At 47.7% G+C, this 14,886-nt stretch overlaps 1 protein-coding gene across 1 annotated transcript in view; it reads right to left on the bottom strand.

Moving 5' to 3' along the window:
• SH2D4B (SH2 domain containing 4B) overlaps positions 1 to 14,886 on the bottom strand; it is a 95,788-nt gene that overhangs the window by 37,560 nt on the left and 43,342 nt on the right. The window contains exon 5 of the mRNA XM_036265795.1: positions 4,354 to 4,570. Coding sequence (XP_036121688.1) covers positions 4,354 to 4,570 — 217 coding nt within the window. The remainder of the gene's footprint in view (positions 1 to 4,353; positions 4,571 to 14,886) is intronic.

Here is a 14,886-nt window from a genome sequence, read left to right as displayed (position 1 = left end):
TGTAACATACAAGATCACATTGTGTTAGTCCATGTGAAAACACAGCATCTGGAGGGCAGGCCTCAGGCCCCGCTTGAAGAACCTGGAAAATTCTTACTGTCATTGCTGTCCACTTCATAGTAATGGCATTTAGAATTCACCGCTGCTGTCATTGTCTTTCATAAAGTGAACTGTCCCCTCACGAATCCTGTATTTGCCCTGCACCAACTCTTTGATGTGAAGCACTTCTTTGCAAACCCCAGAAGGTGCTCATATGTTTATTTGCCCTAAAATGAATCCATTCACACACACACACAATAGCAAGCAGTGTGAGCATAGAAAAGTTGTCACAAGAGCCCTGGCCGGTTTTCTCAGTGGTTAGAGCATCGGCCTGTGGTCCAGAGAGACCCGGGTGTGGTTCCCGCTAAGGGCGTGTACCTTGGTTGCAGTTTGTCCCCAGCCCTGGTTGGGTCATGTGGGTGGCAACCACTCGATGTGTCCCTTTCACGTTGTTGTTTCTCTCTCTCTCTCTTCCTCACTCTCCCTCCCACTCTGTCTGAACAAAAAATGGAAAAATGTCCTCGGGTGAGGATTAAAAAAAAAAAATAGGAGGATACCCCGACCGGAAAGGTCCTCCCTCAGGACTGAGGGGTCCCCATCTCACACCAGGCGCCCCACTCAGGGCTCCAGTGCCAGGAAGAGAATCCCCATAACTTCTGGCTGGAAAAAGCAGCAGGAACTGAGGCTCAGGGAGGCTGAGGTGGCTGGAGCCCCAGGCAGCTCCTCTTAAAGGGCCCACGCACGGACTTGCTCCATCTAAGCTCAGAGGGGAAGCAGCTTGAGGGGCACCAGAGACATACAGGAAGAACTGAGTTGTTTGGCACTGGAGCGAGGGCTGGAGAGGGGGCTTTCTCCGGGACAAATGTGCTGTCAGGGGCCTTTGTTCCTTTGGTGAGCCCTTCCCTGGGGCGGCAGACAGCTGCCATATCTGGGACTCCAGCAACCTGGCTCACACTGGGAGCCCCGCCCTGGTGACTCCTGAGGCCCCGCCCCACCCCACCCAACTTTCAGGTCCACCCAAGCTGTTGCCACTTGCTTAACCATAGGATTGGCCTGTCTTGGATCCTGCTTCGGGTTTTCCTGAATTCTTTCAAACAAGCAGCTTTTGGTCTCAGCGAGCCCCATACCTCTCGTTAAGTAATACACAGAAACAAACACAGGGAGGCAGCCAAAATGAGGAGACAAAGAAACAGGTCCTAAATAAAAGAACAGAACAAAACTCCAGGAAAAGAACTAAGCGAAATGGAGATGAGCAACCTAACAGATGCTAAGTTCAAAACACTGCTTCTAAGGATGCTCAATGAACTTAGTGAGAACCTCAGCAAACTTAGTGAGGGCCTCAAGAGCATAAAAAAGGAACACTCAGAATTGAAGGATGTACAGTCAGAAGTAGAGAAGGTAAAGCCAAGAAGCAAACCATCAATTTGGAATATAAGGAAGCAAAAAATCCCCAATCAGAACAGCAAAAAGAAAAAGGAATCCAAAAAAATGAGACTAGCGTAAGGAGCCTCTGGGACAACTTCAGGCGTGCCAACATTTGCATCTTGGGGGTGCCAGAAGGAGAAGAGAGAGAACAAAAAATCGAAAACCTATTTGAAACAATAATGGCAGAAAACTTCCCTAACTTGGTGAAGGAAACAGACATACAAGTCCAGGAAGCACAGAGTGTCCCAAACAAGATGAACCCCAAGAGGCCCACACCAAGACACATCATCATCAAAATGCAAAAGGTTCAAGACAAAGAGAGAATCTTAAAAGCAGCAAGAGAAAAGCAGTTACCTACAAGGGAGTTCCCATTAGGCTGTCAGCTGATTTCTCAAAAGAAACTTTGCAGGCCAGAAGGGAGTGGCAAGAAATATTTAGAGTGGTGAAAAGCAAGAACCTACAACCAAGATTACTCTGTCCTGCAAAGCTGTCATTTAGAATCAATGGCCATATAAAGAGTTTCCCAGACAAGGAAAAGCTAAAGGAGTTCATCACCACCAAACCGTTATTATACAAACTGTTGAAGGGTCTTCTTGAAGAAAAAGATAAAAAATATGAACAAACAAAATGGCAATGAATACATATCTATTGACAATTGAATCTACAAACAAAATGAACAAGCAGAACAGAAACATTCTTAAAGATACAGAGAACATTTTGTTGGTTGCCAGATGGAAAGGAGGCTGGGGGAATGGGTGAAAAAGGTGAAGGGATTACAAATTGGTTGCTAGACTGACAAACCTCAAAGGGAAAGGGGCTTGGGGGGGGGGGGGATAAACCAAAGAACTTATATGCATAACCAATGGACACAGACAACAGTGTGGAGAAAAGCAGGTGGGGGGCAGGAGTGGGGAGGAGGGGGTCAATGGGGGAAAAATGAGAAACATCTGTAATGCATTCAACAATAAAGATAAGCTTTAAAAAAAATTTTAAAAAAAGAAATGGGGGATGAGGAAAAGAACAGTAACAATGAAAAAGACAGAAAAGAACAGACAGGCATGGAAATACCCATGTTCCTTAAACATACACAAAATACTTACTCTCACTCTTAAATAGAATGCAATTTAAACTTTCACTGAGACATTATCTCTCACACAAAACAAGAGTTTGACAACATCTATTGACCGTGTTTGTTGGCACCACCCAGTGAGGAGCAAGCCGAAGTGATGATCAATGCTGTGAATGCACACAGCCCTTAACCCATCTAGGGGTCTCTCTTGTAGATCAAAGCTGTACGTGTATAAAATTAATGTCTACAAGATTATTCATTAAGGGCATTGTTGGTAATAAGCAAAGATTTCAAACAACATCAATTTCATTAATAGATTTTTTGATAAGTAAATTATAGCACATCCTTGCAGTGGAATACTATCAGCTGTAAAAAGAAAACTAAATAAAAATAAATAAATAGTTAAGAATTGATATGAAAATATCTCCAATATATAAAAGGAAAAAATTACAATGCAGAACCCTGTGTAGAATAGGCAAACTTTTATGCAAAAAAAAAAAAAAAATCCACAGAGGGGATATGACTTTGTGTTGGCAGTTACAAAAAGGAACTAGGCAGACACATGAGCTAAGAATAATGATTCCCTTGGGGAAAGAGGGACCTAAGCAGCTGGAGGGCAAGGATGAGAGTTGGTCTTTTCTCCTTATGGCATTTTAAACTTTCTGGTTTGTGAATCACATAAAAGACAAGAAAGGGGGGAAAGAAAGAAGGGGAGGAATTCAGACATGGTCAGCTCTCTCTAGACTGCGAGGAGAAGGAGAAGGGGGTATGAATAACCCCAAATCCCAATTAAAGCAAAACTCAGACAGGTGAAAGGACTCTTCTGCAGATTAACTGTGGCTCAGGGAGCAGCAGGCATTCACCACCCAGCCTCAGAGCCCTCACTGGGGGAGCAGCTGCTCAGCAGTGGTGGGGCACACATCTTGGGGCTGGCCTCGGTGGACACAGGCAGAAGGTGGAGAGGCAACCACTTCACCCGCAGTCCTGGCGATCAAGGGCAGGCACCTTAGTGCCCTTGCCAACCCCTCCAGTGAGGCCTGTGTGTGAGTCCCCTGCACCCCCACACTCATCTGCAAACCTGCTCTCAGAGCCCAGGATGTACCCTCACTGCCTGTGGCTACAGAAGGCAGCCAGCCTGGTTTCCAGGCCACCGGGCTGTATGTTTTTTTAAATATGTTTTTATTGATTTTTTTTTTTTTTTTAGAGAGGGAGAGGAAGGGAGAGGGAGAGAGAGATAGAAACATCGATGAGAGAGAAATATCGATTGGTTGCCTTCTGCACACCCCCTACTAGGGATTAAGCCAGAAACCCAGGCATGTGGCCTCACCAGGAATCAAACCAGTGACCTCTTGGTCCACAGGTCAACACTCAACCACTGAGCCACACCAGCTGGGTACCACTAAGCCGTATTTAATCCATTTGAGGTCTTATATTACAAGTTCTTAACCTGGGATGTGGGACCTGTAAGAGCTTGAAATTTTATGCAAACATTTTTGGGTACTATTTATAGTTGCACATTTTAGAGGGAAGAGGGTAGACAGCTTGCTTTAGATTCTTGAAGGAATATGACACCCAAAAAAAGTTAAAGACTCTCAAAACTCCAGAGTTATTAGAAATCTCCAATCCCCACCCCTTTCCCCCTCCTACCCCATTCCACAGACTAGGACACTGAGGCCCATGAGGGAAAATGACTAGCCCCAAATTTCACAGCAAGTTGGAGGCAGAACCAGGACTGGATCCCCAGTACCCCTTGCGCCCATCCAAGGCCCTGTCCCCAGCCAGGCCTCCCCAAGCAGAGCTCCCCACCCCACCAGACCCACCTGACAGGCACTGCGAGGGGTAGTGGCGGACCCAAGCCCGGAAAGTGGTGGTAGAGTCTGGCCTCCTGCTCATGGTTCTGGCCAAGCTCTTGGAACATGAAGCTGAGGCCAGCGACGGTGCCCTTCTGGATGGCACGGAGCGAAAGGCGCCGGTACTCGTCCCGGGCATGCTGGGCCCGGCGGCTTCTCTCCTCGTCAGCTGCCTTAGACCGACGCACTGGAAAGGCACAGACAGCATGTTCTCCTAGCGCCACGGCCCGGGCCATACGCTGGCCAAACCAGCACTGGGCCAGAAGCCCCGTCTCCCCAGAGGCCCAGGATTCGCCGGATTCCCCAGCGTGGGCTGCTTGAAAGCTCAGAGCCGGAGCCGGGAATGGGAGGTAAGCCCAGCCCTACCCAGCAACCCTGCACTAGCCTGTCCTTGTGGGCTACAGACATTCGTGACAGTTCGGGGCCATCAGGCTGTTCCTGTGGCCCTCTTCCAGAATGAGCAAGAAACCTCTGGATGGAAATTTACATCTCCGTATGTATTTCTTCTGGGAGTGCCCTGCTCAGGGCAGCTTCTCCAGCCCTGTGCCCACCCACCCGCGTCAAGGCACCTTTCACACCTCCATGACCACCCACACTGACTGCAGACTGTCTCTGTGCCCAGCTCGGGCTGCATGCTTCCTCTGCCCTGGCTCGTGGTAGATACTTCCCCGGCCACCCAGGGATGAGGGCACAGCACTATTTCTGCATCGAAAACCCAGCCTCTGGGAGGGCGAGTAACCTGCCCCGAAGTTAGACAGCTGGTAAGGGGCAGAGCCAGGACTGGAACCCATGTGTGTCTGGCTCTGAAGCCCATGCAGCTCTTTCTACCACATGGACCCCTCTCGGGTTGCCTTCATTTTAAAACCAGGGGTATCTGACACCAGAGCCTCTGCTCTTTCCTACAGAAAGCCAAAGAGCTTTAAGACCATCCAGTCCAACCTCCCAATGTCAGTCATGTGGAAACTGAGGCCTAAGGAAGGACAGTGACTTGCCCAGCTGGGTCAGTGGCCAGGCCAGGCCAAGAACCATCCTTCCTGCTACCAGGATGAGTTGTTGGAAAGAAGCACTGGTGCCCAGTTCTGGGCTCTTTCTCGTTGGTTTCCTGTGGGCTTGACAGCTGGTGGGTGTGTTGGGGAGAAGAGGGAGAAGTATCGCTGATAGTTCTGTCACTCCACAGATTAAAGAGCTCCCAGGTGCCCCTCTGCCCAGCTTTCCCGCTTTTCCTGTTCCTCTGGGCAAGGCCCTGTCTCAGCCAAGTGGCCTGGAAAAGCCATGTGCGTGTTACTGCCTTTGAAACTCAAAAAGGTGACCTGGAACTGGGAAAATGCCCTGAGAGACAGCAGAGCCTGTTGGAGGCAAGGTCTACAATTAAAACCAACTATTTTGTGGTCTGACTGCATGTTGTCAGGGCCCTGTCTGACTCTAAAACCCAGTCCTTTCAGAAAACTGGAGCTGGCTGGGATCCTCTCACTGTTCACGCCAGTGAGCGCCGGCCCAAGCCGGTCAGCTGCCCCTGCTGGAGTAGCACCTTACCTGTATATTTCCACTCCAGCTCCAATCAGTACACATGCAGCGCCCGCAACGTACCAATGTCAGAGAGCTGGGTTCTGTTAGTATTTGGAGGAAACAAGGTTGATAGCCCTGGCCCTGAAACAAAGCACTTCCAATCTTGTGTTGCCAAAAACCCCTTCTTGAAACATAATAGCATCCCCAGCCCTGAGGAAGGCAGCATGAAGTCTGTCCTTCGGCTGGTAATTATGCAAGTGGGGTCACATGCAGAGGCTCCAATGGTCCATGGACTCAACAAGGGCCTGTGGGGATTTTCTTTGGTCTATTCATTGCTGCTTCCAGTGCCTAGAACACATATGTATCCCTCAGTGGGAGATACACGTCCTTAGGTGACTGTGCCCAATTAAGTACTGAACCAGTGCCAGGCCTGTGCTGGACACAGAGAACAGGGACCCTTTCCTCTAGGTGCTCGAGCCCAGCTGGGAACAGAGGACAAGTAAATGTCTCCAACACAGTGAAACAGGGCCGGTCAGTGCTGTCAGAGCTCAGGAGCCACAGTGCTCGTGTGCCGTGAGGGAGAGCCTGCCGGGTCTGGAAAGGCCAACAAGAGTTGTGCAGAGACGGAAGAGGGCAGAAGCCATCCCTGAGAGAACACTGAGGTTTCTGTGCCCGGGCAGCGTGTCTGTGAGTTCCAGAGCCTGAGACATCATAACATCTGCTGTGCATGTGGTGAGAGGCTCACACAGTCACCAGGCTGCAAACTAAACACAGAAACATGTGCCCTACAAGGGCCAGTGCACTTTGAGAGTTCACAGCCCCTAAGAGGTTGCAGCATTCAGTGACAGACAGACAGACAGGTTGCCGAAGGAACTCATGTGCAGACTAAGAAGACAAGTGTTTGGAACTCAGCTCGGAGAGGCCCTGAGTCTTGCTCATACAGAGATTAGCCCAACCTTCCAAAGCCCAGCTCTAATCCCACCATTGTCTTCTTTCTTCTTCAAAAGACTTCAGTGGCTCCCACTGCACACAGGAGAAGGGACAGGCTCTTGGCCCTTAAGGAGTGTCCCCTCCACCCCACTTTCTTCCCCTGCCCAATAGGGCTTTGAGCCCCTCCCCACACTCTGGCCCCACCAAGATCCCTGATCCCCACTTCCGCAGACTTTCCTCTGTGCATCTGTGTTCACCGACCAAGACTAGCTGCCATGTATGGGCAGCTGGGGCAGCTCAGAAATGCCGGGCAGCAGCACCGAGGGCGCTGAGATGCCACAAGCAGGAAGTGGGATCTCTACCTTGGCCTTGGCAAACCAACCCTGCCACCCAGCCTAGAGTACAGGAAAGGAATCGATGTAGTCAGACTGCTTTCTTTTTTCTCTCTCTCTCTCTCCATACACCCCACACACACACACTTTTTTGGAGATATGATTGACATATAACACTGTGTACATTTAAGGCGTATGTGTGTTGGTTTGATGCATTTATACATTTTAATGATTGCCAGCATAGCATTAGCTAACACCTCCATCATATCACATAATTATCATTTCATTTTTGTGAAAAGAACATTTAAGATCCAGTCTCTTAACAATTTCAAATATGAAATACAGTACAGTTGACTATAATCCTATACTGGGCATTGAACCTCTATGCATCATTTAACTGCAAGCTTGCACCTTCTGACCAGCATCTCCCCAGTTCCTCTACCCACCTCCATCCTCTCAGAACCACTATTCTACTCGGTTTCTATGAGTTTGGCTTCTTTAGATTCCACATATACATACGAACATGCAGCATTTGTCTTTCTCTGTCTGATTATCTCACTTAGCATAAGGGTCTCAAGGTCCAACAACATTGTTGCAAATGGCAAGATTCCCTTGTTTCTCATGGCTCATGGCTGAATAATGTTGCTGTGTGTGTGTGTGTGTGTGTGTGTGTGTGTGTGTGTGACACATCATTTATCCACTGTTGGATATTAGGTTACTTTCACATTTTAGCTATTAAACAATGCTTCAACAAACATGGGAGTGCAGATATCTTTTCAATATCCTGTTTCATTTTCTTTGGTTGTACACCCAGAAAATTGCTAGACCATATGGTATGTTTTTTGTTTGTTTGTTTGTTTGTTTTTTAATCCTCACCTGAAGATATTTTTCTATTTATCTTCAGAGAGAGAGGGAGAGAAAGGAGAGAGAAAGAAACATCGACATGAGAGGGACACATCGACTGGTTGCCTCCCCACACGAACCTGACCAGGGCCGGGGATGAACTGCAACTGAGGTACATGCCCTTGACCAGAATCAAACCCGTGACTCTTTGGTCTGCAGACCGACGCTCTACCACTGAGCCGAACCAGCCAGAGCCATGTGGTAGTTTTAATTTGAAGTTTTTGAGGAACCTCCATACTGTGTTCTTCAGAGGTTGAGCATGTGCACCCCCAGCAGTGCACAGGTTCCCGGACTCCTCCCCCGGCACGCCACAGCAGCGTCCCTAGGGACCTCGGGATGTCTCCGGGCCTCGGTTTCCACCTCTGCTAGAGTGAGAACGACAAGAATGGCTGCCTCACTGTGTCATTGCAAGGATTAAATGAAACAGATAGAAACACTATAAACTATGAAATGATTTGGATTCTTCAAATCTCCCCATGTGTGGAGCCAGGCTGCCTAGGTCCAGATCCCAACACCGTTTACCAGCTGTGTGATATTGAACAAGTTACTCAGTCACTCTGGGTTTCCATTTCCTCATAGGTAAAATGGAGATAATAAGAGTCACTACTTCATAAAGTTGTTATGAGAATTAGAAAAGCTAATAACATGAACCACTTAGAATCAGTAAGCACCATGGTAAGTTAACTAAAATTTTTATTTTCATTAGCCCTAGCATTGCTGCATCCAAACCAGAGCCATGAACAGTTCTTGGCCAGTCCAGGAGGGGGCACCCTTGTTGGTCATCAGAGACCTGACCCTGCAGCAATTTATAAATAGCTTCCCTTAAATTACACTCAAAATTTTTAAAGGTTGCTTTAGTTCCTTCTCAGAATCAGGAAAGGACTAGGACTGTACCCCTGACTCTGCCATGAGAAACCAGGATTCATGGAATGTCTTTTCACCTAACCCAGCAAAATAGCCAAAACTAGCACTAGGAGTCACCTAGGAGCTTTTGTGAGTATGGGACTGTCCTCCTGCCCCGGAGGACCTGCCGGGAGGCTAGGGCTCAGACCAAGTCCTCTCTGCTTCCTCCCATAGCCCACCCTCTGGCCCAAGGGGGCGCCCACAGGCCTACCTGGCAGGCACAGCCAGGGCCCGCTTTGCACGCAGAACAGAGGGTCTGTGGCCATTCCCTTCTCAGGTAGTTCCAGGGCCTCCCTTTCTCCATCTTTTAAAGGGGGAGGAAGCCTCATCTCACAGAAATACCATAAAGATAACCGAGATAGCATGAAGGTACTGAAGACTTCAGAAGGAAGGCTGAATTTAGATATCAAAAAATGGACCAACCACAATAAGATACCACTTCACATCTATTAGAATAGCTATTGTAAATAAATAATTTTAGGAAAAAACAAAAACAAAAATCAGAAAGTAACAAGTGTTGTCAAGGATATGGAGGAATTGGAACCTTGTGGATTGTTGGTAGGGATGTAAAGGGTGCAGCTGCCGTGGAAACCATACAGCAGTTCCATAAAAAATTGAACACACAATTACCACGCGTTCCAGCAATTCCACTCTGGACACGTACACAAAAGAACTGAAAGCAGGCAACTGAACAAACGTGTGTACACCCCTGTTCACAGCAGCATTCTTCACAATACCCAAAAGGTGGAAACAAGGCCCATGGGCGGATGAACACATAAAGTGTGGGCTACGCATCCAGTGGAATCAAAAGGAAGGGAATTCTGGCCGGTACTGCAACATGGATGGACCTCGAGGACACTGGTAAGTAAATTGCCAGACACAAAGGACAAACATTGTACGATTCTGTTTATATTCTGCTTATTGTACTTGGAGTAAAGTCATGCAGCAGAAAGTAGGATGGTGGCTGTGGGAAGGGAGGAATGGGGAGTTAATATTTAATGGGGACAGAGTTTTAGTTTGGGAAAATGAAAAAGTTCTGGAGATGGTGGTGACGACAGCACAGTGTGAATGTACCCAATGCCACTGACTGTTATGCACTTAAAATGGTTAAAATGATAAATTTTAGGTTACATATTTTTACTGCAATAAAATAAAATGGAGTCTGGCCAGTGTGGCTCACTGGTTGAGTGCACCAAGGGGTTCGATTCCCGGTCAGGGCACATGCCCAAGTTGTGCCCAATCCCTGGTGGGGGCATGCAGGAGGAGGCCAATCGATGTTCGCTCTTATCACATTTCTATCTCTCTCTCCCTCTCCCTTCCCCTTGCTCTAAAATCAATAAAGAAAAAAAATTAAAAAGAAAATAGACATCCCATTACATTCCAGTTTGGCGAGCACAAGGCTGAGAATCAAGAGCTGGAGCATAGCTAGCTGCGTGTCACCATTCGCTGTGGGCTCACCTCGACCCTCCGTCTCTCTTCTGCAGATCAGAAGGAAAGGTCCCTTTCAGCTCTGCCCTCCTAACACAGGGATGCACCCACACCTGTCTGGCCTGAGGTCACCTCCTCAGAACTGAGTATTGCCCGGCTGGAACCCTCCTGCTCAATAAGAAACCCATAATCTCACAGTTTTGGGAGTCCAACCTCACCCACATCAGACTTGGGAATTTCAGCTGCCCCTGGTTGGGGAGGAGGGCCAGTGGAGGGGAGGGGAGCCTTCTGTTTGGGTGGCTCCTAACTCTCTGTCTAGCCTAGGACAAGTTTTCACCTCTCTGGGTCTCACCATACTTGATCCAAGGGCTGCCAAACCGCCAGGCTGTTCTGGAACCAGGTCCTTATCTGTGCTCAAGGCTCCTGCTCAGTTCTCTAATGCTAAAGAGACAACAGGAGTTGGTTTTCCTCTTGGCAGAATCTCTGTGAGCAACTACATAGCTCCAGAAATACAACCAGGCTCATCATTGAGAGAGCCGAGGGTTTTTGTTTCTTTGTTTGTTTTATTGATTTTAGAGAGAGAAGGAGAGAGAGAGAGAAACACTGATGAGAGAGAACATCAACTGGCTTCCTCCTGCATGCCCCCCACTGGAGATCAGGCCCACAACCTGGGCATGTGCCCTGACTGGGAATTGAACCAGTGACCTCTTGGTGCATGGGTCAACACTCAACCACTAAGCCACACCAGCCGGGCGAGAATTGGGGTTTTAAATATTTTATATAGCACATTGGGGCAGGGTGTGCACATTCATTCAGCACAGGTGATTTAGTGCCCACTTTGTGCCAGCTCTGTGCCATGTAGGACCAAGCTGTGCACCGCACAATGGCAGGGGTTGCAGTCGCCACCTGATTATCATAGATTTGTGCAGATGTAACAATTTTCTGTCAGATGGCAATTCAGAGTCTTGAGGAATGGGCACCTTTTTCTAATTTTCACAAGGGTACCATATCAGCTGGCTGCCAGGCTGGTGCTAGGGGATGTGGATACAGCAGTCTCTACCCTCAGAGACCTTACTGTCTAGTAGGGAAACACACTAGCAAATGGTGAGCTGTGGTGGGGTGTTCACAGGATGCTGTGGGGCTCCTGGCAGAGAAATCCTCCAGAGAAGGACCTCTAAGCTGATACCTGGTGGACACACAGGATTCAATCAAGAGCGGCCACGCAGAGGGTATTCTGGGCAGAGGAAGTTCAGGGAATGAGGCCCAGAGCAAGAGGGAGTTCGAGCATCTCTCCTGGGATGGGTCAGCATGGCCAGAGGGAAGCTCTCCCAGGAAGGGACAAGAGGTGAGGAAGCAGGAAAAGAAAAGGTCATTTAGGAGACCAACAAATACTGGCTAACGAATCTGAATGCTTCACCAGAGGGTGATGGAAGCCACTGAAAAGTTTTAAGTGGGAGAGCAGGATGCTGTTTACACTTTTCAAAGATTGATTTGGCTCCATTGTTGGGAGTGAATCTGACAGGGACAAAGATGAAGGCTTGGAAAACAAAAATATAGGCAAAGAATAACAGGGGTCAAAGGTAAGACAATTAGGTCAATGGAGAAGAAGGGTGAGAATTCAAAAAATATTAAGAAGGTAAATTCTTACAACTTGGTAAGTTTGGGGGTTGGTTGTGTTCAAAGAGGAGAGACCATAATGGCAGCTAAGACTCTGCCTTTGACTGTCAGTTGACGAGGCAGGTTGGAAGTACAAGGAAGAAGAGGATTGAGTTTGGACCTGTTGAGGAAGAGGTGCCTGTGAAATCCCAGGAGAAAAGGCCCCATGGCCCCAAAGTCCTGGAAGATCAGCCATTGCTGTTCTTCATGAGAACTTACCCATGTTCCCTGAGCCCTCTCTCAACCTCTGCCCAGACAGAAAAAGACTCCATGCTTTACAGAACCCAAACAATCCAGTTATATCCTACAGAGAAACTGAATACTTCAAAGCAATGTCAGTTTGTAGTAGCCCCTTGAGTGAATGGAATAGTGTTCCTGAAAATTAGTGAGTAATCCTCTACATAGGAAAAGGCACCAATAAAGATTACAATTGTGTGTGGGTGAAGGTGTGTTTAAATTCGGCTCCATTTCCTATTCCATGTAACCTTGGACAACTTGAATTACCATCTCTATTTCCTCATCTGTAAAATGGGGGCCTCCTAGGGTTGCCTTGAGAGTACACAGAATTGGCTGGGACAGTTCCTGAAGCATAGTAGAGGTTCTTTAAATATGACCTGCTGTTGTTACTGTGTTCACTGTGAGATATGGGGACGAGAACGCTATCTTTAGAAAGGGCCCGTTCTGGTCAAGGCACAAATGGGTGGAGGCAAGGATGATGTGGGGTGGGATGGGGGCTGAGTAGAGTCAAGAACCTCATCAAGAAAATGGGAAAAACACAGTCTTTGTAAAAAATGAGAGATTTCCTGACCCTGGGAAAGGGAAACAGGCAGTGCAGACGTTGAGGGGTGTGCACACAGGCCTCTGGTGGCTCCACCTGCTGCAGCAGCCTTCGCCTGGGGGGAGGTGGGCTTGGCACCGAGAGGTGAACCTCGGGGGAAGCAAGCGAGGTGCACCCACAGTGAAATGCAGGCCAAGGGAAGGGCTCTCTCCACTGGGACTGAGGTCGGCTGCCAACCACCCTGCTCGAAATTCCTGATGGCTTCCAACAGTGACCCCCTGTGGCCACCAGGAGCAACTCCAGGGGTCCCTTAAGACCAGAATTCTCAGAATGACTCCCGTTTGAGACATTAAGCGCCTAGGGAATCTTGAGTAACTCAAGAGAAGAGAGAACCTTAAGCAGGACACAAATCAGGCATGTGGCGACTCACACTGGCATTACTCTCAGCTGTTAAACCAAATATATGTGGTGCCGAAGTTTGAGGAGAGTTTGAATGCATTGTGTCAAATGCACGATTTCCATTCCCATCAGCGGATGGAAAAGGCCCTTCAGCTCTCCCTCCAGCCCTGAACTCTGCTCTGCCCCACCCCATGTCCAGACCACACAGCATCTCCACAAGCCCCTTTGGGTTCCACCTATCCCAGCAAATGGCATTTTAGACTTCACAGCACACTCCTTTCTAGGAGGGAAGAGAACTGAACCCGTATCACTAGACTCCAGTTTTCTCACTCAGCTCTGACAACACCGGCAGATAAGTGGAGTGCAGCTGTGGGTGAGGGGCTCACCCAGAACCACACAGTTCAAGGAGGGAGGGAAGGGGTTAACAATAATACAGTTCCGATTTTTGTAAATAATATCCTTGACAAAGTCATTCTGGCTCATCTCTAAATCTCTGGGCAACTAGATGTTACTGAACTCCACACTCCAAAGTTCACAGTTGAGAAATAATTAAATGAATTTCTGCCTGATATATTCAGAGCTTCTACAGAAGCCAGAGCCAGTTCTGCTGTTTGAACTGAATAACTAAGTCTGTATTCAAGTGATACTAAAGGGAACAATTCCCCTTTTTCTCTAACTTGGAGAATTTAATTTAGGTATTTTATCAAAAACTGCTGTTCCCAGTAGATTAATGGTCCACTATATCATTCATATTAAATTAATTGAGTGCAGAATGGCTCTGCTGGATTGAATGACAGGCCCCAGACTTTAGCTCACCATTCTTTAAGAAAAGCATAAAATGAGGGCTCAAAATCAGGGGACCTATATTATCATATCTTTTCTCAGCTTTTTGGAGGTTTTCCCATTTACTCTTGCCACGCGGTACATTAATTAGCAATCAGGCAGCACTTGGGCCAGATGACTTCCATTTTCCATCCCTAACGAAACACCAGCCCAGCCCATAACTTTCCATCTCATTGTGTAGCTACAAAAAGAGAAACACTTCAGGGGAGCCAGCCCTTTACAACTGAGAAAGCATCTTGGATTTTTCCCTCTCGCTTCACCCTCCCAACAAGCCTCAACTCAAAATGACTACCCCCATTCTACAAATGAAGAGACTAAGCACCTGAGCGAGAACTTGCTCACGGGCACACTGGTAAGTGGCAGAGCTAGGGCAGGCCTGCCAGTCCAGTGCTCCTTCCCCCACACCATAGTAGCCTCATGTGACTTCACTTTGTCATTGTTCATCACCTTTTCAGTATAAACCTTTGCCCTACTTTGCTTTTCATTCTGAATTTAAATGACTGAATCCTTCTTAGCTCTTGACCATCTTATCTTTCTACCTTCATTTCATCACTGAATTTCAGGCTGCAGCCACATTAAAACATGTGCCATGCCCTATGCACACAATGGCCTTGCTTTTGCTTATGCTGTTCCCTCTGCTACAATGCCCTTCCCTTCCCTTCTTTACCTTCCCACTTTTCCCAAACCAAATGTCGTTTCTTCCACAGGGCCTTTCCAAATGCTCACCCTTCTTGGATAGAAAAAGATATTCCATGCAAGTGGAAACAAAACAAGAGCACGGATAGCTAAACTTACATCAGACAAAAAAAACATGAAGCCCAAAAT

This window comes from Molossus molossus, unplaced genomic scaffold (genome assembly GCF_014108415.1).
Source record: "Molossus molossus isolate mMolMol1 unplaced genomic scaffold, mMolMol1.p scaffold_m16_p_17, whole genome shotgun sequence".
Classification (NCBI taxonomy): domain Eukaryota; kingdom Metazoa; phylum Chordata; class Mammalia; order Chiroptera; family Molossidae; genus Molossus; species Molossus molossus.
This window is presented reverse-complemented; position numbering and strand designations above follow the sequence as displayed.